Source organism: Harpia harpyja, chromosome 10 (genome assembly GCF_026419915.1).
Source record: "Harpia harpyja isolate bHarHar1 chromosome 10, bHarHar1 primary haplotype, whole genome shotgun sequence".
Lineage (NCBI taxonomy): Eukaryota > Metazoa > Chordata > Aves > Accipitriformes > Accipitridae > Harpia > Harpia harpyja.
This window is the reverse complement of record NC_068949.1, coordinates 15788029-15811757: the sequence shown is the minus strand read 5'-3', so window position 1 is coordinate 15811757 and position 23729 is coordinate 15788029. Positions and strand designations below refer to the sequence as shown.

At 40.0% G+C, this 23729-nt stretch overlaps 1 protein-coding gene across 2 annotated transcripts in view; it reads right to left on the bottom strand.

The window, feature by feature from the left end:
- Nucleotides 1–367: 367 nt before the first annotated feature.
- Nucleotides 368–23729, bottom strand: part of OGDHL (oxoglutarate dehydrogenase L) — a 57006-nt gene continuing 33644 nt past the window's right edge. For both annotated transcript variants that reach the window (XM_052799730.1, XM_052799731.1), the window contains exons 16-23: nt 22003–22130; nt 11662–11840; nt 8346–8417; nt 6888–7013; nt 6204–6276; nt 3941–4104; nt 2564–2718; nt 368–1767 (exon numbers count right to left, since the gene is read on the bottom strand). In XM_052799730.1, coding sequence (XP_052655690.1) covers nt 1644–1767; nt 2564–2718; nt 3941–4104; nt 6204–6276; nt 6888–7013; nt 8346–8417; nt 11662–11840; nt 22003–22130 — 1021 coding nt within the window. In that variant the 3' untranslated portion in view covers nt 368–1643. The remainder of the gene's footprint in view (nt 1768–2563; nt 2719–3940; nt 4105–6203; nt 6277–6887; nt 7014–8345; nt 8418–11661; nt 11841–22002; nt 22131–23729) is intronic.

Below are 23729 nucleotides of genomic sequence, written 5' to 3'. Positions count from 1 at the left end.
GCAGTTCCCTCTGCCAGCCAGCAGAAAGAAGGGAAGAAGTCTCCTGCCACTACATAGTCTAGTGTTGCAGAAACCTGCAGTCACAAGGTTCACCCAGACCCAAGCTCTCCTGGGGGCAGAGGGAACAGGACTTCTGCCAACACTAGTTCTTGTATTAAGAGGGGAGAGGAAAGTGGTGCCCACCTGCCTTCTAGCACTGTGGAGGAAGCACAAGCAGAGGCACTCTGAGACCACCCTGCTGTGCAGTGCTTCCCAGGAAGCCAAGCACTACTTCCCAGGAAGAGAAACAACCCCTGCTGTTCTCTCCCCTCCAGCACCTGCTGTACATCAGCCGCCTTACACAGAGCCAGCTCTTGAGGCGGTTCACTTTTATGTCCATACTGAAAGTACATGGCAATTGATATCCTAATTGACAAGTAAACACAAGGGGAGAAAAAAGAAAAATTGACAAAAATCAATTACTACTTGTACAAAACCACAGCATGTGCCTTTGGTCAATCAGCAACTGTTGCTTGCTCACCTTCCTCTTAACATAAGAAAGGGTGACTAAATCAGGAATTGCTACTTCAGAGTTGAATTAGTATCAGCAAGGAGACATGAGGCAGGGATTAGCACGGGACAAAGCAGAAAACCCGCTCCTTGTTGCACAAACACAGATTTCTCATCCAAACACCATCTTTTTACAGGTGCTACCAGGTCAAAAAAAAAGCAGATCCTAGTAGTTTGGTGAGGGAAAGAGTGTTCGGCCAAAACGAGGATGTTCACAGGACCCCACAGTTCCCTAATACCACAGAGCATCAAAGCAGGCAGCCCAGGGAGTGGGAGCAATTGGTGCTGTCACCTCTTACTTGTGAAGTCATTTGACGCTGAATTCTCCTGCTGATCACCCACTGCTCCATCAGCTGTGGTCTTGTGTAGACATCTTCCCTCCCCAGCTACCCCCAACAAACCTTTTCATGGTCCCTTTTATTTCTGCCTTCATCACCCTCCTCCAGTTTATACCTAAGTAATCCACACCACTTTTGTTGTCACCCATAGTTTAGCAACTTTGTAATCTGACTCCCTATTTCCAGGCTCCTCCTCACATCACCAGGCTACCTTACCATCTCCTTCCAACAACCACAGTCAGTACACTTCTCTACCAAAGTCATCTATCAACTCTTTGCTTTTTGGTTTCATTACTCCTCTCCAATATATCTAGAAATAACTGTCAACCATTTTCCTTGTAACAATGCACCTTGTTTACGTAGTGGCTCCCAAACGTACTCTTCTTTTTCAGGGATGTGCATAACTATCATGCTGTCCATGCCTGCTCTACTTACTTACAGTAATTAGTGCCTGCAGACTGAGATTGGAGCCTCACTGAGCTAGCACTGCATCCTTGGACAGGAGACTCTCCTTGTGCCAGAGAGGTCCCAATCTAAATAGACAAGTGACAAAAAATGGTGGAAGGTAAGTTGGAATTTTTTTTTTTTCCCTTACAAACTGGGGAGCAAGGTGCAGATTAATGAAGTCAGCTGCTGGATCGTTTTATCTGGTAAAGCAAAAGTATGTAATTTCCAGTATTTTTCCCACTTTTATCTCCTCTTTCGGATGGAGTGATTTGAGAGACTACTAGTCAGAGATGGGTCGGTGCCCTGCAGTCAGAATGTCTTTCCCTCAAAGGCTTCCAGGTTGAAAGCTGTATCCAAGAACCTTCTGAGTGATACCAGATGCGTGTTCTTGTTGCCTGTGGCAGCTGCTGCAGCAGGCTCTCGGCCAACATACCTTTGTGACAAAAAGAATTGGGCAGACAAATGAGGTGAGAAGAGAGACTATTTTGACACTAACAAGCATGAGAACATGCTGCTAAATGCATTCAAGTCAGCCTGGCAGATTTGGACATTTAATCATCGATCTTTCTTAAATAAAAATCAATCTAAGTTGCACCATCAGTTATACCTTCTGGTCAGCTTCCCCCTCTTTTCCCCCTCCCATCAATATTAAGCTGTGTCTTCTCCCCCATCCCCCCCAGAGCAGCCAGCTACACTGTCTCATAATTAAGTAACTTGCTTTTGGCGATCAAGACTCTCATTCCTCCAACAGCTGCATGGGCAGATCCGAGAGTCAATTATCTAAAATAAATGCAAAGGTACCTGGACTGAGCTCTTACAACAATTGTTTCCTCCAGAAACCTAATATTTGGAGCGAAATTCTTAAAAAAAGACAGAATCTTAGACAACAAGAGAGAAAAATCCAGGACAGCTAAGTGCTGTGCTAAGTGACAATAAATACAGAGCTAGCTGCTACTGATTTTCTTTTAGAACTACAAGGAGGAGCAGGATATGCATGATGCATTTGAAATAGTCATCTAGACTGTTCCCTCCTTCACCCAAGAACCCAAACTCAGAGGTTCTGATTTGTGAAGAACCTGACTTCCCCAGGAATAACATCCTCAAATAAAAAACAAATTTAAAGCAAAAAAAACCCCCACAACCAAACAAAAACCCCCCCAAATTTAAAAGCAAATTTAAAACCAAACAAATCAGCCCAGGAGACAGAGCAATTCTTTAAAGTCTCATACCATATAGGTCGAGTGTGGTTCACAATAGTGCGGAAACGAGGTTTGACATAATCATAATATCCACTGTTTTTGTGTTCCTCCTGACACCAAACTAGATCAGCACCTGGATACTTCTCAAGTTCTTCTTTCAGCAAGTCAAAGGGGAATGGTGAGATCTGGAAAGAGAGGGTAATAACTGGCAAACCTTTCCCTTACATGGTGTTAGCCCGCGGTAGGAAAGCCTTTTATCTATCAGGTATTACAACCACCCATTGTAATTAACCATTTAGTACCCAACATAATTGCTATATGTTCTTTAAAGTGACTCGTATTTCTTCAATTCATTTCATGCTGTCAGAAGTGAATAGACACATATTTTATAGTTGTACCAGTATGAACAGAAGTAGGTCATAGTCCAGATCTCCTGCATTCCTACAGTTTTTCTAGTGAAGTAGCTGCGACAAGTCCTTAATCAGTGAATGACAATATAGCTGCAAAGTGTACTATTCACAACTTTAAACCAAGCAGATTGGATATACAAATTTAAGGTGCCATAATATTGTAACCTTCACTTTGTTACATTGTTCTGGAAAAGTTACCAAGCTTTCTGGGTCTCATTGTCCATGTCCTGGTTTAACCCCAGCCAGCAACTTAGCACCACGCAGCTGCTCTCTCACTTCCCCCCCCACCCAGTGGGATGGGGGAGAAAATTGGGAAAAGAAGTAAAAATTGTAGGTTGAGATAAGAACGGTTTAATAGAACAGAAAAGAAGAAACTAATAATGATAATGATAACACTAATAAAATGACAACAGTAATAATAAAAGGATTGGAATATACAAATGATGCGCAGTGCAATTGCTCACCACCCGCCAATCGATGCCAGTTGGTCCCCGAGCAGCGATCTCCCCACCCCCACTCCCCCAGTTTATATACTGGGCATGACGTCACATGGTATGGAATACCCTGTTGGCCAGTTTGGGTCAGCTGTCCTGGCTGTGTCCCCTCCCAACTTCTTGTGCCCCTCCAGCCTTCTTGCTGGCTGGGCATGAGAAGCTGAAAAATCCTTGACTTTAGCCTAAACATTACTTAGCAACAACTGAAAACATCAGTGTGTTATCAACATTCTTCTCATACCTAACTCAAAAACATAGCACTGTGCCAGCTACTAGGAAGACAATTAACTCTATCCCAGCTGAAACCAGAACAGTCTAGTACACTCTTGATGTGTTCCTTCTCCACAAGGCCATGAAGGATTAGATAATGTCTTGTAAGATGCAAAGTGCTATAAAAATGCTATCACCATCCTTTCTGGCACGTGATATCTATTTAAAAGCATAGGAACCCCTTGCTGAAAGTCTCCTCAAGGACCCTGTCTTCTGAGGATCAGGGAGCTCACCTGTTCAAGCCTGGTTATAGCTACTTGTTTCTCCAGGTCTTGATTCTTTCTCTCTTTCACAAGATCATAGTATACTTTTCCTGTGCAGAAAATCACTCGCTTGACCTCATGTGGTGCATGAGCTGCCAGCCCATTCTCAGGAATCACGCGTTGGAAAGTGGTACCTAGTTAGAGCACAAATTAGAAAAGTGATCTCAGTGAACTGCCATTGTAATAAAGCAGCCCAGGAAACAGTCCTTTACTGAGCAAGCAGCAGGTTGCAATGGTCATGGCGCTCTGCTGCCTATCTACTCCTACTTTTCAGACCAGTAATTCTGCTAAAGTGCTAAGCAGTTTAGTTTCAAGAAGTTAAAAGACTGTCAATAATCCACTCTTCCACACTTAGAAACATATTAACAGTGGATTCTTTTTTAGCTTTGTGTTGCACATTACACCTTCAATTTTAAATTGATTGGATAGCTCACCTTTACTTCCATTTTTTTTTTTTTCAGAGAATTACCTGAAATATTGTTTCTTCTTTCCAAGATGATCTCAACCACGTAACATTAATATAGGTTTAGAAAATTTTAGAACATTTTCATATAAAAAGCATAACACATATTCATAATGTAACTAAATCTGGCAACTGCAGAAATATTTACACAAGCACACACATTACTGCCATAAATTTATGTGATTTAAACCTCTGTTTGAGAGCTAAAATGGTGTTAGCCAAAGGAAGAATTAGCATAGTACTGAGCCATATGTTTAAGTGGTAAGATACAATATCAGATGCATATCCTCACTGCTAGATATCTTTTCCCCTGTGATATCATCTCCCAGGAGAACAATTTGCTTGGGATACATGAAACCGGAAGAGGAACTTTATGGTCTAAAAGATCCTTTCCTTTGCTCTCTTATATGCTTGATTAGAACTATTCCCACATTAACCAACTGCAAGGTAGCCGACAGTGGCATGACCTCCCAGTCTGAATTAGCACACCCACTTACCAGGAGAATAAGCTCCTGTTTGAACCATTTATCTTGGGGGGAGAAAAGCAGCAGCACGACCATATGAAAGAGGGACTGATTTATGTCAGAATTATCCTGTCTCACTGAACAGCAGAATTCTTCATTAAAAACGACTGAATCTGTGCTTCACTGGGTCAGCTAGAGTCAGTCTTCCTCTCCTTCTCAGCTTTCCATTAAAAATAGAGCAAAAAGAGTTAGCTGAGAGTCAGCAATGCTTTACTACTTGCTGTCCTCTTCAGCAGGAACATGAAAGTATGTCAGAATTCCATGTTAATTAGGAGTTTGGCCACTGTTGAGTATTAGCCTGAAGTAGAGGGGACTCCCAAGACAAAGTGACAAATCTCAATCTCTACAGAATTTCTAATCTGACTAATTCAACAAAGCTTTTAAACAATAATCAAAAACAGCAACTGCCTTTGCTTGAGAAGCAAACTTTACTCACCTACAAAAAGGAGATAATGCAATATTTATGCATGTTTATATACTGTAACTTGCTTTTAAAAAACCAAGCAGTTACTCTTTGCTGAAAGCAGTCAATACACCCACTAGAACTGGAGTCAGACCACCACACCTATTCTCTCCACACCTCTCTCACTCTGAATGATCACTTTAATCACTCACTCCATTTCACTACATTTCCTCATGCCACTCTAACACGTTCTAACCAGTGCATGGCAAGACAAATCCCTCCAGTTTTTGGTATTACCTCTGCAGTTGCTACATATCTCTTGGTGCTGACGGCATGCCAACAACAGCTGGAGTGGTAGCCTACAGCTCTGAACTCACTGATCTCACTTCAGATCACTGGCGTGACATGGCAGCCCCAGAACTGAGCATTGTAAGAAGAAATAGGACCCTCATTCTTCCAAATGGGCACAGTGTGATTACAACCTATCCCTCACATCTGGGGGCGGAGGGGCAGTACAAAGAACAAGTCAATTTTTATATGAAGAAAAAAAGAGCAGAGGGACCTAACAGCCTATTGAGAGGAATATCCCTGCAGAGAGGGGAATGCACTTTCCACTGCCTTTAAGATTAACGGTTGATTACAAGAGAAGCCTGTTAAAATTAAGAATCTGTACTTGAAAGCAGACTTTTCAGCAAAAGTCCATGCTAGATCTCACTACAACAGCCCCACAGAAATTGTGCCAAAGGAAAAGGCAAACTCTCCAGAGCAGATTCTCTTCTTCACAGTCTGACATGCGACTTGGTATAGCTCATTATTTGTCCACAATACTTTAAGGTGACCTACCAGACACCATTTCATCAAAACTGGATTTAGCTTCTGGATGCCTCAGCAGTGACTTGGGTGTCAAAATAATCAGCTGTAAGACAGAAATATTTCCAACGCTCAGGAACTGCTTTATCTACATTATTACATGCAACATTTGTAACACTATTCATACAAAAACCACAAACTGAATATGCTATAGATCAAATTAATGTGAATAGCAAACACAGTAAATTATTTTTTCCTGTTTTGAAAGCCTAGGAAGTTTCAAAATTATTCAAAAGATTTGGGTACTCCACTCCCTTTAAAGGTTCTCAAAAACCATTGCTTATGCTTCTTTTTTGAGAACAAAATGAAATCACAGGCTATGAACCAGTAATACATTCAACAGTTTTATCTTAGGTTTTTGAAGTTCCAGCAATTAGACATGCAGATTATAGTTATGTAACCTGTTAGGTACATTGCGTCTTGACAAGCTCATCTGAAGGTCTGCACAGCTAGAAGGAAGTAAAGCTGAAAATTAAGTTTTACTAAGTCAGAACTGAGTTTCATTCCATCAAATCAGCGATTTCAACCTGTGTTCAATTAAGGTTTTTCACCAATGATTCTTGTTCTTTTCAGCAGTATGTCATACACAAAGACAGACCCCTCTTTATGTGAGGGTTAATATACCTAGAATAATCAAGTCCATTACAGTAACTTTACCGGTTTTCTGAATGGCAGCAAGATCTGTCTTCTGAGGACGTGAAAGTAATTGGCTGGAGTTGAACAATTCACCACAATCCAGTTGCATTCATACAGCTGAGAGACTTCAAACTGCTCACTGAACTCCTGAGAGAGACATTAAAGGCATTAGAAAAACATCTAAAAGATCAGAAAAAAAGGCTTGAAAGCCATCCTTCTATTTCTGACTCTTAGCAACTCCCTTCCTCAAATAACTTAATTAGCAGATCTCTGCTGAGATTATATTACTAGCTAGGGAAGCATCCCTACAAATCATTCTCTTCTGTTTCTACTTCTTCCCAAAAATGTATGCAAATAAATGCAAAAAGCTTCCATTAATTTCGGCAAGCTGGGAAGTCCAGGATGGAAGGGTGAGGAGGACTAGGACTTCAGTAGGTGGAAGACAAAATAGAACCCCTTTGAAAGAATCATAAAACTATAATTCATTTTTTGAGTGTATGGTTAACTCTCTCTCCCCCCCATTTTTTGGTAGGTATCCTGTCCTCTTATACTATATTTTAATACATAAAATTCATATGGTTTATATTTATGTATTTTACAAATATGGGGGGGGGGTATCCATATCTACATGCATATATATTAGGTAAGCATATATATAGGTATAGGTACAATAATCTCATTACAGATTGGTACAGCACCTAACATGATTTCCTGGTCCATGGTTTGAGCTCCTACCTTCTATGATAAAATTTCTAACTAGCTTATTGCGTGCAATTGACAGTGCTTAAATATAGTCAATCAAACAGGTCTTTATTCTGCCAGTACACTGACAAAAATCACTTTTAGATGAGGAAGAACATGGCTTTGGAACTATCATTGCCCCAAGGGTAACAAACTCAGGGCCCAAACAGAAACATCCATTTTATTCTGCTTTTTTTTTAATTGGTGGGCTTTTCAATTAATGTATAGCAGTGTTTCTTAGGAAATCTGTAGTGGGGAAGTGGATGCCCAGTATCCTGTAGAGCCATGTACTTTATCTGTAGAAATGAATGACCAACGTATGAAGGTCTTAGCTGAATCAAATTTAGAAGTTGCTTATTTTCGTGTTTCCAGCAGTACTATTTAGCTCCACTGCAAAAAGCCAGGTGTAGTCTCACTTGGCCTCCTTCAGAAATTAGCTAGAGACACCTATTTGCAGCATGCACAGCAATATAAACAAGCAGAATCACTGGCCCTGAGGAACAGCCATAAAAAGATCATGCTGCCAGAGATTAATTGTATGTGACCTCAGCTTTGCAATGAAGCAGCACATACTGCATACTTCCATTACTTTTACTGGGATCACGTTAATGTTACACCAAGGCCTGAAGCTAAATCTTACCCCACTATACCTAGCTAAAAGGATGCTTCTTACAAAGAAAAAAATCTCCGAGATGTGAAAAGCAAAAAAAGGACATGGCCTTTGACAAATCTACTTACTGGATAAGCATCAGAATCATCATTGCTCATCTGCAGAAACCTCTCAGGCCTGGCTGATGAATGCTCTGGACCCTGGTAAAGGTATCATTTAAAACAACATTAAAAAGCCAAATCAGCAGTTAGACATCCGTCTAGGTCGCGCACTGCGTAAGTACCTCCTGTCACCCTGGCAGGTCTGTACCAGGCTGCACACCTGCCCCCCCCAGCCAAAGGCATCAATGGCAGCAGCAGTAGGAAGAGAGGACACGCTGCAGGACTGGAATTCTTTGTCTTCCATAAACTGTTTTCACAGGAGAAGATTAGGTTTCACATGGATTTCCAATGATTTTACCAGCTGTAAGTAATTTCTAGCTTCTGTATAGCTGCACAATGAAGACCAGTGAAAGGGCAGTAGGTCCATGGGGGCACAAGAACAACCTTGCTTATGCAGGGCAAAAAGGAGCAGAAGGAATGTCAGGAAGTGAAACACTGCATGCGTCAGTGTACTGCAGTGACTCACACTTCTTTGGGCCAAATCACAGTTGCATGCTGAACAGAAGCAAACACAGAAAGTTAACTGCCGACTATCTTTGCTATATTAGCAACAAAAGCAGACTCAGGATCTCTCTCCTACCATTGTTCACTGTTCAGTACCAGACAAAATAGCCTAGATGAATGCTTCAGCTAAAATGGATCAAAATACATGTACGCATTATCTGCCAAACTAACCTACGATTAATTTCTGCCTCCTCAGGAGGTATTTTACATTCTGTCAAAGTACTGAACACTCACATCCACTGCCTCACTAGCAGTACCCAAGGTAATTTCTTCTAGTGCACAAAAATTGTTAGATCCATTTTACACTAGCAAAACATGCATGCTGGCCATGGACTATATCAGGAATAAGGAGTGTAACAGAATCTGTTATCTTCCCTCTCATGTCCTTGTTTATAAAGGATGAGAGAAAGCTGTGAGGAGTACGAGAATGCAGCGTGCTTTTTTATTTATTGCTAATGCTGGCAGCCTTTGCTTGTTCAAGTGACAGTTACTGTTAAGAAGGACTTTCATTTTGGAGACAACTGCAAAGTACTTTAACCTGAAGTTATAAACTATTACAGCTCTCAAATCTCTCCATGACTCCTAAGCTAACAATGTTCATAAGGAGCTTTTTTCTTTATATGGCCGTCTCTCATCATAACTTCCTCTGTTGAAACCTTAACATATGATCTCCAAAATCACTCATTTTTTTGACAGCTAGTAGTCCACCTTGATTCAACACATCATCCTCCCTGATTTCAAGTGCAGGAGTCACATCTATGGACTAAGGGAATTCAAAGGAAAAAAACACTCCACCAGCAACAAAGGAGTAACACAAACAGCGAAGAACTGTGCCTTGCATAACTACTCTTTCGAAGTCTGTCTCCACCTTTGAGGCACCAAATAATCTGGTCATAGATGGGTAAAGGCTTGAGAACAAGAAGCAAAGTCACGCAAAACTATGGTGCATAGTAACAGTCCAATATTGCAATACCTCTGCTGTATACATCTATTTGCTGTAAATCAAATCCTACACTAAGTACAACCTATACATGCACAAACATAGTGCTTCGCAAGCACACTGAATTCAGTACGCTGGAAACAGAGATGTTACTAGCAAACAATTAAAGGAGAGACACGTGAGGCTTCCCTCATACACACATACGCTGCCCCAGCAACAACCTCAATCCAGAGCCTCAATGTTCACATCCATCTTTGATTTCTCTGCTGACACCGCCAGTCACGTTGCCAGCAACTGCTGCGTGGGATGGCTTAGGGTTTACTGTGACCACCTACGCAGTGAGACCTATACTGAATCCATTAGCTACTTTCAGATGAGTCCCCAAGGAGCCATTAGGCAGCAGAGTCTTTCAATCACAGCCAACTTGCCTGTGAATGCATGACCTAAAGGTGAAGGGATCCATATCCCATTACGAATCCTTCCCCAAATCATTCTGTCCCCAACACTGTAGTTATAGAGAGAATAACGCTTCTGTAATGGAAAGCTCCTCTGGGAAGATAACAGATTTCAACAGCCTGGTGGGATTCTTCAATATTATGAAAACACCTGACACTAGTAGCAAAATCAGCGTGTTTCAGAAGATCTGGGCAAATCTTAGCTGCCAAGTGGCTAAGAGAAAAGAAAGATTAACTGTATTTTAAGTAGCAGAGAATGAGATCCCTTCAGCGGAGCGCTTCCCCGCAGAGGATCACACCTCCTGCTGAGGGCACATTCAGGCTGTCTCTCAGGATTCATTTAAAAAAAATTAATTTATCAAAACTCTCGTGAACAGTGTCAGACCCTTTATTCTTTACGCACAAATGGGTATGGAAAGCTATTAATAAGATATGAATGCACCCCAGTGTATCAGGACAGGATTATAATTGATGGAAATAAACTGAACTGTTTGTGAGAATGGAAATGACGCAGTTTGTAGTGAAAGGGTCTAGAGCATTTATACAGATGGAGATTGCCACTGTGGCACATACTATGCTTTTCTTAATAGAAAACTAGAAACATACATGCATCAATTCACGAATGTTGATGCACTTGAAAAGGAGAAAATCAACATAGCCTGATATGATGTTCATGTAACTTTTAAAATAATTTAAAAGATTTGAAGAACAATTCTACTGCTGCTATGAACTTCATACATTATATACAGAGCGTGCCCATGCCCTTTCCCTTTAAGACACTGTCTAGTTCTTCCTACTAGCCACCAAAGAAAACAGTCAACAGCTAGGAGAAACATTTTCCTTTTCAGAAAGAGGGAAATTTCTTATTATATCAAACTTACTCAATGTCAGTGATTTTTGAAGAAGTTTTAAAGCTGTTTCATATCATTTCATTGCAAGAGAAGTTAGTGCAGAGTTTACACAGACATACTTCATGCAAAACAAAACCAAGCAAGTACTGCTAGACACTAATGATTTCTTTCTTACTGTACACTAAGAATCCAGCTTTCTAGGGAAAGAAGGCAGTGTCTTAGGGAAAGATAGAAAGATACCAAAAAAAGGGAAAGAAAAAAGAAAAGAATGGGGAAAAAGTGGGATGTGCCACTAAGAAGGACACAAAGCTAAGAGCTCAGAAATATTTCTCAGGTTTTTTTGGTTCTCACCAATCAATCTATCCACATTCTTTTCTGTAGCACTGAAGCAGTCCAACATGCTAAACAGTGCCTTCCTCCCCCCAGCTTTGTATCACTATTGGATCCCCAAGACACCTTTGGCTTTTACAGCCACAGAGGATGGCACAGTAGGCAGCATTTCCCTGCCACACATGCCAGCCAGCAGCTCTCACCATTCCTTCCATTCCATGTGGCAAGAGCAGGACGATCCCATTGTGACGAACCCACTTGGCCTGGCCAGAGCTGATGAACTGGTCTATTATACACTGCGCCGTGTTGTGGAAGTCGCCAAACTGGGCCTCCCAGCACACCAGGGCATTGGGACTTGCCATAGCAAAGCCAAGTTCAAAACCTGAGAACAAAACAAGTAGGAGAATTAGAAAAGAAACTGACTTGCTGAGAATTCTGTTTGTTTCTCATAAACACCCCCCCCCAAAACTAACAAAAAACCCAACCAAAACAAAAACCCAAAACAAGAGCATGAACTGGATTTTTGTGGCCCTGTTATAAATCATGCAGTTTTCAGTAGTACCATTTTCACCAGAAAGATTAGCAAATAACATTTTTCCAATCCTGACCCCAATCCTTCAAACTTTTCCTCAAACATTTAAATATCATAGGAGTTTCTAAATGAACACAAGTAAAACCCCTTGCTTAGCTCAGACTTTTGTGTGACGTTTTCCCAAGAGCTCACTGAGGTAGATACCATTTTTTCCTGTAAAAATCCACTTACAGCCCATTACTAGTTCAAGAAGCTACTTGTTAATTTTATGACTTGCACAGCCTTGCACAACAGTGTCTTTTTTTTTCCCCTCTCATATGCAGGCCCTGAACAAAATTATTGGTGACATCAATCTTCAGCCTATAGGCAGGATCATCGTCTTCAGATCTTCAAAAAAGCTTGAATATAATAGGTGCATGTGAGACACATCTGGGACTTGTGTAAACAATCCTTTCTTTGGCAGGGTTAAGGACCCTTTAGGTCTCTGCCTCAGTGGCAGAGAGGAGAGCAGAAGTGCTCTTCATGGGGAGGACATCACTACTTCAGCTAATGAAAACAGAGAGAGGTAACCTTCTCCCTCTCCACTCTGTGTCAAAGATTTCAGGTGGTTTACAGTAGCAGGTAAGTGCAGAAATTTCCCTAAACTTGTGCTGTTTGAACGGTAAATTCATCAGAGTAGAGCAGAAGGGCCACACATTCCCACCTCCTCAGCCATGTTGGGTTAATACAGCAGGACAGACGTACTGCAGCAGCCTGGCTGACAGCAGCTCAGGTGTTTTGCACAGAGCAAGCCAGGCAGCTCCTTGTCTGCTCTTAAAACTTGTCAAGGCCCAAACATAACTGAAGGCTCTCGACAGGCTCCACGAATATCTCTTAAAGGCAGAAATAAATTATTGCTCTGAGAGACCTGCTGCAGTATGATAAAGCCCCAGCCCTGCAACAGGACCTGGGGAGATGACCAGCAAAGAGAGAAAAGAAACTTAAAACTGCTACTGCAGTGTAAGCTAGGTAATCGATTCCTAGTAGCTCTGCAGAGGCAAAAGATAGAAAACTACAAGGGTGTTTGCATATGCTAGGTAGCCTCTGCTGTCTAGCATTAAAAAAAAAAAGCAGAATTTTGTGTCGAGTCAGAACGTGAAAACCTAGCTATGTGCAACGTACCTGTCTCAGTTTAATGACCACACTTAAATTTAAGGTATTTTTCTATACCACGTTCCATAGTGAACACCTAAATGTATCTAATAATATAAAAATATATATTTGATATCTGATCATATTTTCCTTTGATACTTCGATATAGCTGAGCCTGGAGGGCTGAGCGAATACCTGTATTCGTATTCTACACCTACAGTTTGGAATGATTAAAACCAAAAAAGTTAAAGCTCTCAGTAAAAAACAGTACTATGTAGCACTGCTCTGGACGTAGAGGTTCTGACTGAGGGAAAACTGATTCAATACACATAGAGAATAAATATTTGATGGGTAAATATGTTTTATGTTGAAGTTTTTAAGTTCTGCACAGAATATAAAGATCTGCTTCCAAATACAAAACTGCAACACAGGAAGACTCTCATTGAAGGTTACCCCAAGCAGAGCAACTAGCTTTGCTGTTGTAAAATTTTATTTAAAAAGCTATGATAATGAGCTGTAACTCTTTCCTGAGTAATTGCAAGACTGTAAAAAAACTCAGAGTGAACTAACAGATTGATATGGATTTCTTACGTCTTGCCAGTTTCTTTATTTTAAGATCCGCACATGTAACCTAAGTTGCAGAGAGTCCCATCCCACTACCATTGATCTACATGGAACTCAGCTTCATGTTTTTGCTATGTACAAGTTACTGTAATTCCCATTTTTGCCTGGTTTCCTTACTGTGACACGGTAGCTGCTCAAATGCCATTCTACAATATAGGCTTGATAACAAAACCAGCTTAGGTAAAATGAACAGTTTCTGGTAACAAAATATCTGTCCTGCTTAATTTATCCCACTGGGCCCCAGCTTCCCCCCACCTCCAAACACTCACAAGAGTAGTGTACATTTAATTAAGACAGAAATGCGCGCAAGACTGGCATTTGGTATGCAGAGAGAAATCCCTTCATATCTGAGAGGACAGTACACCTATCTAGATACTATGCATTAATTTGGGTTTCTCCTCCTTTTTTAACTTGCAGACATTCTCAGGAGTACAGGACAAAAATATCAATCTGTAAAACCTCATGCTGTGGATAGTATTCCCGAGACCCAAAGGTAGCTATGAGCCCAAATACAATCGTAAGTCAGGTACCTAATATGTCTCCTAAATATTGTATATCAGTAAAATCCAATGCTACTTTGTGACCACCAGTATTTAGTAAACTACAGTAAACTGTTGAAAAGCCATGATAAAACCCAAAGTCATTGGAACTATAGTTACTGACTCTGACCAAACTCACTATACAACTCTTCTAATTAGAAAAGTTTCAGGAACATCAAAAAACTCAGGCTTCCTGGAAGAGACAAACTTAGCATCTTGCCATTCTCCACCCACAGAAGGCTACGGGGTCACCAGCAAGTGATAGCTGACATCTCTCATATACTTACATTTGTGAGTTATACCCTGGTGACTGGAGGCTGCAGTCCCTCTAGGAGAGCCTCCCTTTGTGGAATTCAGTGGGTAAGAGAACTACTTCAAAGGGAACTATAATACCAAAAAACTATATAAGCAATAATAGAAAAATACCTAAAATACCTTTAAGATGGCCTGGCATTCCAGGCATTAAAAAAATTTAATACATTATGAGATAGAAGAGAACATGTGGTACGTACAGCATATGAGTTACTTTAATGTTATCAGTGCAAGGTAATTGACTTAGCTATGGAGGAAGATTTCAGGATCAAGTCAAACCTATTCAAACGTTCTTTGTCCTTTTTCAGTTTTGTTCAACTTTTACTTTATGTTCACTACCAGAGAGATACTCAGATGTCTAAGCTAAGATTGAGGTCTTCGCGTGCTGGATGCCACAAACATACACAACTAGTTCCTTCCCTGAAAGTTTTACTGTCAAAAGTGCAAACCAAAAAAAGAAAGAAAAAAAAGAAAAAAAAAAAGAAAAGAAAAAAAGAGAGTGAAGGACAAGCATTTCCACCTTGCAAAACTCAGAACTAATGAACGTGCGGTTACAGGAAGTTTAAACTAACTTGTCCAGTTCCACAAGGAAAACCCTGAACAAAACTAGTTGAGATTAGTCATGTATCAAATAACTCCCTCCGTAACATGAACTACAAGAACATCCTCCCAACACTTGACATGAAGGTTTGACATAGGTCATCTATGCACGAAACTGAAATTGCTTTAGCTTAACACGATGACTACAGCTAAATTGGGACTACAGGATTTCTTTCTTCTGCTCCAGGAACAGACTCTTCAGTCAATGTCAGTATACAAACTTTCCTGGAAGGTTAATAGAGGGACAACTGCAGGACAAATTAACTGCATGAGAGAAAAAGCAACAAAAGCTTCAAGTGAAATTCTTTATTCACAAAGAAAACAGTTTTACATATTGTTTTTATAGTGTGTCTTCATATTCTACTCCTTGGTAATTCCAACCCAGCTTTTTGTTTACCATCTCCATAACAAGAAATCTTTGAGTCACTTGGCTTCTGGACTGCTGAACTCTGAACAGTCCATCCATGACTCCAGCAGATGCTCATGTTCACACCAAAAGGCAACTAGTAAGTTAGAGGCCAGAAGGAGACTGATAAGTCAGACAGACGGCCTTTTGTTTGTGAGTCACCATGACAGTGCATTACCAAAGAGGATGGCTTTTGCTGACCATTCCTTTGGTCTGACTGCCTGAATGGCCTTTCTTTCAGAACATTTTTTAAATCTGTCCTCCTTATTTGTGTGATTCTATTGTTTTCAGCACAATGCAAACAGTGGAAAAATTTACACAACTCCTTCAATGTGTGTTCCCAAAGGTATCTGAAAAATAGATTTCCCTAGATAGGCTTGAATCCCATTCTAATTTTACACAAGCATTAAGAGACCATTTCCACTGATTGGGTGACATGGTTGAGAAAATATGCAATATGTTCAAGACTTATTTGCGCATATGCTGCTCTCTGTAAGGATGGAGCAATCTAGCTTTTAGAGAAGAACAAACTGAGGTCTTGACTGCTTGGAGTTATCAATAATCACACAGTGCTTTTCAAAGAGTATGGACCTCGATGCATACTTAAAATGTGTTCAGAGCACACAACATTGTTTCATATACCAAAATCACCCCTAAAATTCACATGGAAAAAAACAGTGTCATTTCTTATTTCCTATCTTGTTGCCTACTTTGTGCTAATAATCTCCACAAGGTGACAATGTCCCAGGTGAAGCTGCATTGAAGGGTGTGATCCTAACAGATACCTTTTGCAAGCTTTCTGACAGCCACAAAAATATCTGGGAAAATATATCCAAATGTAATCTATACATTTTTATTAACATTTTGAAATTATTTCTGCCAAGACTACTATTTCATGGAACATGTGTCTGTGGTATACCCATCTTTGGTAGAACTAATTTTCCACCAGGCAAATGACGAGTTCCTAACATTAAAGCTATTCCACCAGTGTTTATAGCAATTGCTAGGGAGTCTGTCAAGAATTACTACTCCTACCTGCATGTGGAGAAAATCATTTAAAGAGCAAGATCTGAACTGCTAAATTAAAAAAAAAAAAAATTATTGGCGGAAAGACGTCCAGACAGATGCAAGGTGAACAACCCAGGAGAGGGTGAGGTGCTTCTCCTGAAAGGGATTTTTTGGGGCACCAGATGAGTCAAGGTCAGGGAAGGTGACCCGAGCTAGAAAGACTCCACAGTTCTAGAGACAGGGCATGAACTGCAGGGGAACAGGTTCCTACCCAGGCCCCTCATTAGGGCTCAACCTCAGACCAGAGTAAAGGGTTAAAAAAAACGCAGCAGAGACCTTGCAAACTTTCATTGTTTGTGTCTGCAGAGACAAGAACGGAACATCTCCTCAGAACTGTGCAAATTTTGTGAGTTTAAAGGATTAACTCTTGCACAGCTAGAAACACAGAGAACAGGTTTAAGCTGTGAGGAAATCCCGTGCCAAGACAACCAGGCTGCAAGAGGTAGCTTTCAAAGAATGACAGGTAAAGAATCTGCACACCCAAAGGGTGGCGTAGAGCCACCAGCCAGCTCCCAAACACCAGGCAGCCAGCCACTCAGGGCTCAGAGCACGCCAGGGCACAGGGGACCAGGACCCAGCACAGCAGTTTGGTAAAGTTCCAAACTGAGAGGAGAGAAGAAAGAAAAATACACAGCACTTGACTAAGGTTGCAAAACTAATGTTTTAATTGCTGAAGTTCATTAAGGTCCCTAGATGACAGGCATAGCAGAAATTCTTGTTTCTATTAGTCCAGTTCCTGCTGTGCTCCCTTACTGTTCTTTCATCACTCTGGCAGAGAAAGAGGCGTTGTCAAGCAAAGTGGCAGCTTACGCAGCATATTATGCTGTGTTTTTCCCCACAGCAGTTTTCATGACCGTCGTAAGAACTGTAGCTTTTCAATTAATGTAAGTAAGGCTATAGCTTAATTCAGTATGATTTCAAAGTGACTTAAGGCATGAATGTTAACTCATGGTTATAGAGGGCTTATCAGAGCAGGGATTTAATGTCAGAATGAAGAAAGTTACAAAGACAGATTTGTGCTATGTTTAACAGAAAATCTAAGCACAGGGACTAACGGAGGGACACGCACCCTTTCACAAACCCAAACACAGCCCAGGAGAAAGTGAAGTTAATACCCACCTGGTGGCTGACTATTAAACAGAAAGACTGATGCCTTCTTAGAGCTCCATGCAGATGCCATTGAGAACCTGGTCCTTCGTTACTACAGTCTGTCCTATTTCCTAACACAATTTCTGACAGGTAATTGTATTTGCTACTCCTAATCTTAAAAATATGTTATTCTGAATGAATAGTAATACTACATATTTCATCCTAGGAGTGTACTGCAAAAAAAAGTTTAAATCAGTACCTGTCCCCTTCCCTTTGTCTTTTGCTTTAGACATGACCTTTCCCCTTGAAAAAGCTGTACTCCAGGTCTCATCGTTCAGGAATTTGCTGAACTATGCGCTAGTTCCAAGTCTATCTTGCCTGGATGTTCCTTGGAAGTTCCCAGTACAGGATGTTACAGCCCAAGACCTCTCAAAGCCAGTACTGAACCTGACAGAGGGAATCATACCTCCTGGATGGTGAATCAACACTACCCAAGTCATTCTGAGGGTAGTAAAGAAAGACAGGAGATCCTTTCAAGTATTTAAAAAACGCTGAAGAGGTAGCACGGAGTGCCTGTAAGTTACTTTTGCTTTTCTCCTCTATCTCAATCAGCAAATAAACTCAAACTTTTTTGCTTAAATGACTTCACACAGCCATCACTTATACTCCCAAACATTCAGTTTCAGTAAAAGGGAAAATTTATAGCTAGATGAGTGGATGCACAACTAGATTGTAATAATCTGGATATAGCTAAAAATAGTAGACATAGGATGTCAAACAAAATTATCGGAGGTTGTTAAATACTCTGACTTAATGCCCCAGTAACACACACTCCACAGCCTCCTGTATACAAAACATAAGCAATTGTTTGACCTACCAGTTAACAAGACTGCCTTTGTTTTATTTCTAAGTGAAATCAGTCTTGTCAGAGTATCATTTTAATGGAGCAGTTACACCCCAGGTGTTCCTAACCAGCTCAACAATAACTTGGTGCAAAGCTCACAGCTCCGAACAGATGTCAGATCTTGGCTTATGTACCTGCCAAGGAAATAACCTGTAGTTTTATCATGCTGGGATGTTCAAGCCATTTTTACTTAGCTCTGATTCACAGAAACTAAGGGAATTCCCAAAATGTTTCCAAGGTGCTGCATGTTAACAGAGTCATAAATTAAGTTCTTAACACCTTTTCTTTTTTTCCTTTATATCCTCTCACAACCCTCCCACCCCTCACCAAATACTTTGGGGCACTAATCCCAAACTGTTCCTTGTAAGAGGCTTATATAGTAGAAATAGCAGTTAGAGAAAATAAAGTGTTGGCGGTTTTTGCTACTTCTGAAGAATCAACTCCGTGTACTGCAAGCGTTCACTTATTCTTCCATGTACTAAAAAGGAGACCTGGTGGTGTTACCAGCCAAACGGGTAAAAATTCTAATTGCTCCTCTTTGACTGAGATGCTTAACTAGAAGAGACATGTTCACATGCTGCTGCTTATCCCAACACTGTCTCTCTATGGATACAATACACAAGAGTAAACATGTTGGAAAAGGTTGATATGTAAAAGCTAGCAAGGGAGAGGAAACTTAATTATAAAATCACTTCAACATAGAAACATGGCATTTTTTATTAAAAAAAATAATCATCACTTATCAACTATTTCTATCAATTTAATCTCCTTTACTGCTAAAAAAAAACATCTCAGACATAAGGGATTTAAAGTTCTAAACAATTAAAAATATCAGTACTATTAGTTTTGAAGAAGCTGTCATCACATCTGCTGAAGCAGAATTGCACAGAAATGGTAGTCTTGTTTTCAGTGTATGAACAAACCTGTACTTTGCACTATTGCTTGTATTCAGTGGAAGTTATTAAATCAACTTTCACAGGTTGCCCAGAGAGGTTGTGGATGCCCCATCCCTGGAAGTGTTCAAGGCCAGGTTGGTTGGGGCTTTGGGCAACCTGGTCTAGTGGAAGGTGTCCCTGCCCATGGCGGGGGGGGGGGGTGGAACTAGGTGATCTTTAAGGTGATCTTTTCAACCCAAACCATTCTATGATTCTATGATTTCTGTTGCTGGGGAAGGTGGAAGAGCAATAGTGAGCAGGATGAGATCAAGAAAGAGAAAGAAAGAGAGCCCGCTTAGTTAATTGTTTAAAGAACAGAATTGTAACAATAAGAATTGCCCTTCGGACCATATCAACACTAAGCTTCCTAGACCTACTGAGGTGTAAATTTTGGAACAAAATCAGATTTCAACCATGTCTAGACATTTGTCACTTTCACTTTTGGATAGCTTACTTGAATGTAAAAAAAAACCCAAACCAGAAACCTATGACCCACTTACCCATAACATTTGCAGGAACACTGTAAACAGGCTCAAGTTAAGAAACCCCAGACCAAACTGTGAGAAACAATAGGAAATTGGAAACAAACAAACAAAAAATCATTCTCTGAAATTGAAGTCTTGGTTTTTATCTATGCCAATTATTTGCCTTATGTTTATACACATCCTCTCTTGCACTCTCCTATTTAGTTTACTTTTACATGTTACTATATTAACTTATAGAGATACAAACTTCTGTTCACACCAATTCTGCCATAGCACTAACAAAAATACCTAAAAAATCTCAGCTCTTAAGCCCATACTCCAACTATACAGTTTTATACCACTTTAATTTTAATATTATTAGCAATAGGTAATACATAGCATATGTTAAAATGACTACGTGATCAAATATTTCTGGAACTTTGAAGCAAGCAGCTATCAATTACCATCTTTATTTACTACAATGTTTCATCTTTTTCCTTCACACTAGCTCCAAAATGGATATGAAACAATATTTCATTATTTATCCATAGAATCAATAACATTTTTTATAAATTATTAGATGTATTTGTTTTGTGCTCCACATTCCTCTTGCCACCCTCATCATGTCAGAGTGAGGTTATCCATTCTCTGCAGCCGAAGGTAAAATGTCTGTCCAGTACCAAAAATACAATTCACTATGATTAACGCTATCACTAACAAGATTTTGTTTTCTTGAAATAGCACATCCAGAATAGTAGTTCAGATAAGGCTAGGATGGATTTTTATATCTGTATTACAAAGTGTCCCTGATTTTGTTGGCAGTTCCTCCCCTTTTGAGAAAGAATTAGGTGCATGTTCCAGCACTGCCAAGATCAACCACAGCAGATGGATACTTTCAACTGAAACCCAAAATTGTAAAATGTGGAGATGCTTCTTTAAGAGATGCCAGAACCTGAGAGGGAGAGCTTTGATATCTGTTTCATACATATTTGTTTTACAGCTTTTTTTCCACATTCTCTTTCTTGCCAAGTTCTGCTTCTTGTATAGCTACATTATTCTCTGAAATTCATCTTCTGTCATTACTACGTAATCTCCTGTTGAATACTAATGAGACCAATGCTAGCATGTCCTGTGACTTTTCCACCAAAAGCTACTTAAGTCTCCCAGTTCATAGTTTTGAAGTACAAGCAGGTTCTAAGCAGCCTAAACAAATCGATGCACTATTTGAAGAGCGCAGAAAGTTTTGCACTGCAAGCACACTGAAACCTGCAAATTCATATGCCTGATACCACAGGTAACACATTCAAAAATTACAAGAAAATAATTAAAAAAAAAAAAGAAACAAAACCCACAAACACACACCCAGTTGAAGTTTTCCCCTCTAATTTTTAATTTATTCTAAAATGTTAAAACTAAAATATACATTAAAACCAAGACCCATCATAGCACACTGTAGGAAAAAAACCAAGAGTTTGGTTTAAAGTGTATACTCCTATGATTTTTTAAAACTTCAAGGTAAGAAGACAATAAGGGACAAATCTTACAATGAACAGGGTAAATTTACTGCATCTCTTGGTAGAACCACTTTTTTCAGGGGGTGGGGGGAAATCAGTTTAGGCATTTTGATTGGATTTTAGGCCCCTGTTCTGCAATTCCTGGCTCTGACCTGATACAAAACTGTTATGAATGTGATAATGTCAAAATACAACAAAGGCAGAGTTTATTATTAAATGCTATAAGCAGAAGGAGATATTTTTTGTTTGTTTTGAGGCTTGGCAAACTCAAGTATCAAAGTAAAATTTTGTAGCCAGAAGGCTTAACCACATTAAAGCAAAATCTGAAAAAAAATTCCTCTTAATTAGCAGTCATCATTTCCTACATCTTGTTTGAGACCTATTTAAACACAAGCAGATCTGTCAGATAGTTACCCCGAGACATACCTAAGACACCATATTCAGAAAGGGAGCTGTTGCACACAGTATAGGGGGCCTGCTGCTCCCAGAGATGATTCATGGGAACACACGTTCTCTTGTCAACTTCTTGATCATGAAGCACATGATGACGATGGCTGTAAATAGTTGTTGAAAGAAATTTATTAGCTAAGAATAACTTTGGGCTTTAACAGACCTATTTTCAAAGATAAACCATCAAAGCTATGTTCTAGAAAGCATGCAACACAGTTATCTTTGCTTTACCTAACACCCTGGTTTGGTTGAAACCTAGCAATATAATCATGTCTAAATACAATTGCTGCACTATAAGGACTTTCACTGACTATCCAGGCTTGTTCTCAAGCACTCATGGGAACTGAAAATACCTTATTACTAGTAGAACTTGGGGGGACCGGGGAAGGGGTGGGGAGTTGTTGCTGTAAAATAGACTGATTAAAGTAAAAAAACAGACAGAAGAACAAAATTGTTACTAAAAACATTTCACACTGCCTCCCTGGCAAATTCTATTAATCTTTTCCTTAAATCAACTGTTGCCTTTTATGCAAAAATTTAATCTAATCTAATCTAATCTCAGCACCAAGACTTGAAGCAATTGTATCCTCTTTTCTGCTGTTTCCACTCACATGCACCATTTACAGTTCTCTAGAACACCATTAATCAGCATTAGAATGGGGCACCCAGGAACACTACCAAAACAGAGATGACTGAAGTAATTACTGTAATCCATTAACTCTCTGAGCAGACTAACTGAGTGAATCACACCAATATGTCTAGCTTTACAACTGCTAACATAAAGACAGTTATTATACTGGTAACAATTACCATGTGTTGTATGGCTGCCAACACTGAACTGAAGACTGAATCTTTTTGTACTTCCCTTTGCCATAATGAATGCTAGCAAAAGAGCTCTGAAATTTATTTAGAAGTCAACAATATAAGGCCAGGAAAAGATAGAATCCTTGAAGAACAGCACAGGGAGGGAAGTAGACAGAAAGGAGAAAATACACACACCAGATAGCTGTTAGGCAGAAAACATTTTTGCCACTGTCATTTTATTTTTGTCATTCAGCTAAAGATAGAAGGCCTAGCTAGGTGATAAGCTTCTTGAGCACAAAGTTTTGTGTTTCCCCAGCAAAAGGTGATTACAACGAGCATAGAAGGACAGCCAGAAATATACAGACGTATAAGTCAGATATTGCTGTTGTGCAATTGTCAGGTTTACTGACATCAAACTAGTACAAATCAAGTCTCTCTCTCCCCCTTTCCTTCCCTTCTCCAGAGTCTGTCTCCAAGATGAGAAGGGGCCCAGTCCTTCCATCTGCAGCTTTATCTAGCTTCTGTCTATTGATAATGTTGAGTACTGAAACAGGAAGAAAGCAAGCCATCACATTGAATACTGTCAGAAAGTACTATTTTCTAGACAGCATTTCAGAAGTTCCAAAATAGCGAAAGCACTCCCATCGTGATGTTTTCATTATGGCAATGCAGTATCTTCAGTTATTCCCAAATTCTAGCTGATACTGTCTCTTCAATCAGTCCCAGATATTTGAGACATTATGTACTTCAAGGATTTTGGGGGAAGAAGGGTCTCCTCAGTACAGAGAGAAGATAAAATGACATATACTTTCTATGTGTTTGCAGTGTCGTGTTTTCCGATGCACCAGCATTTGCAAATGTCTTCAGTTCTTAAGGAAGTTGCTCACCTTTATTATAAA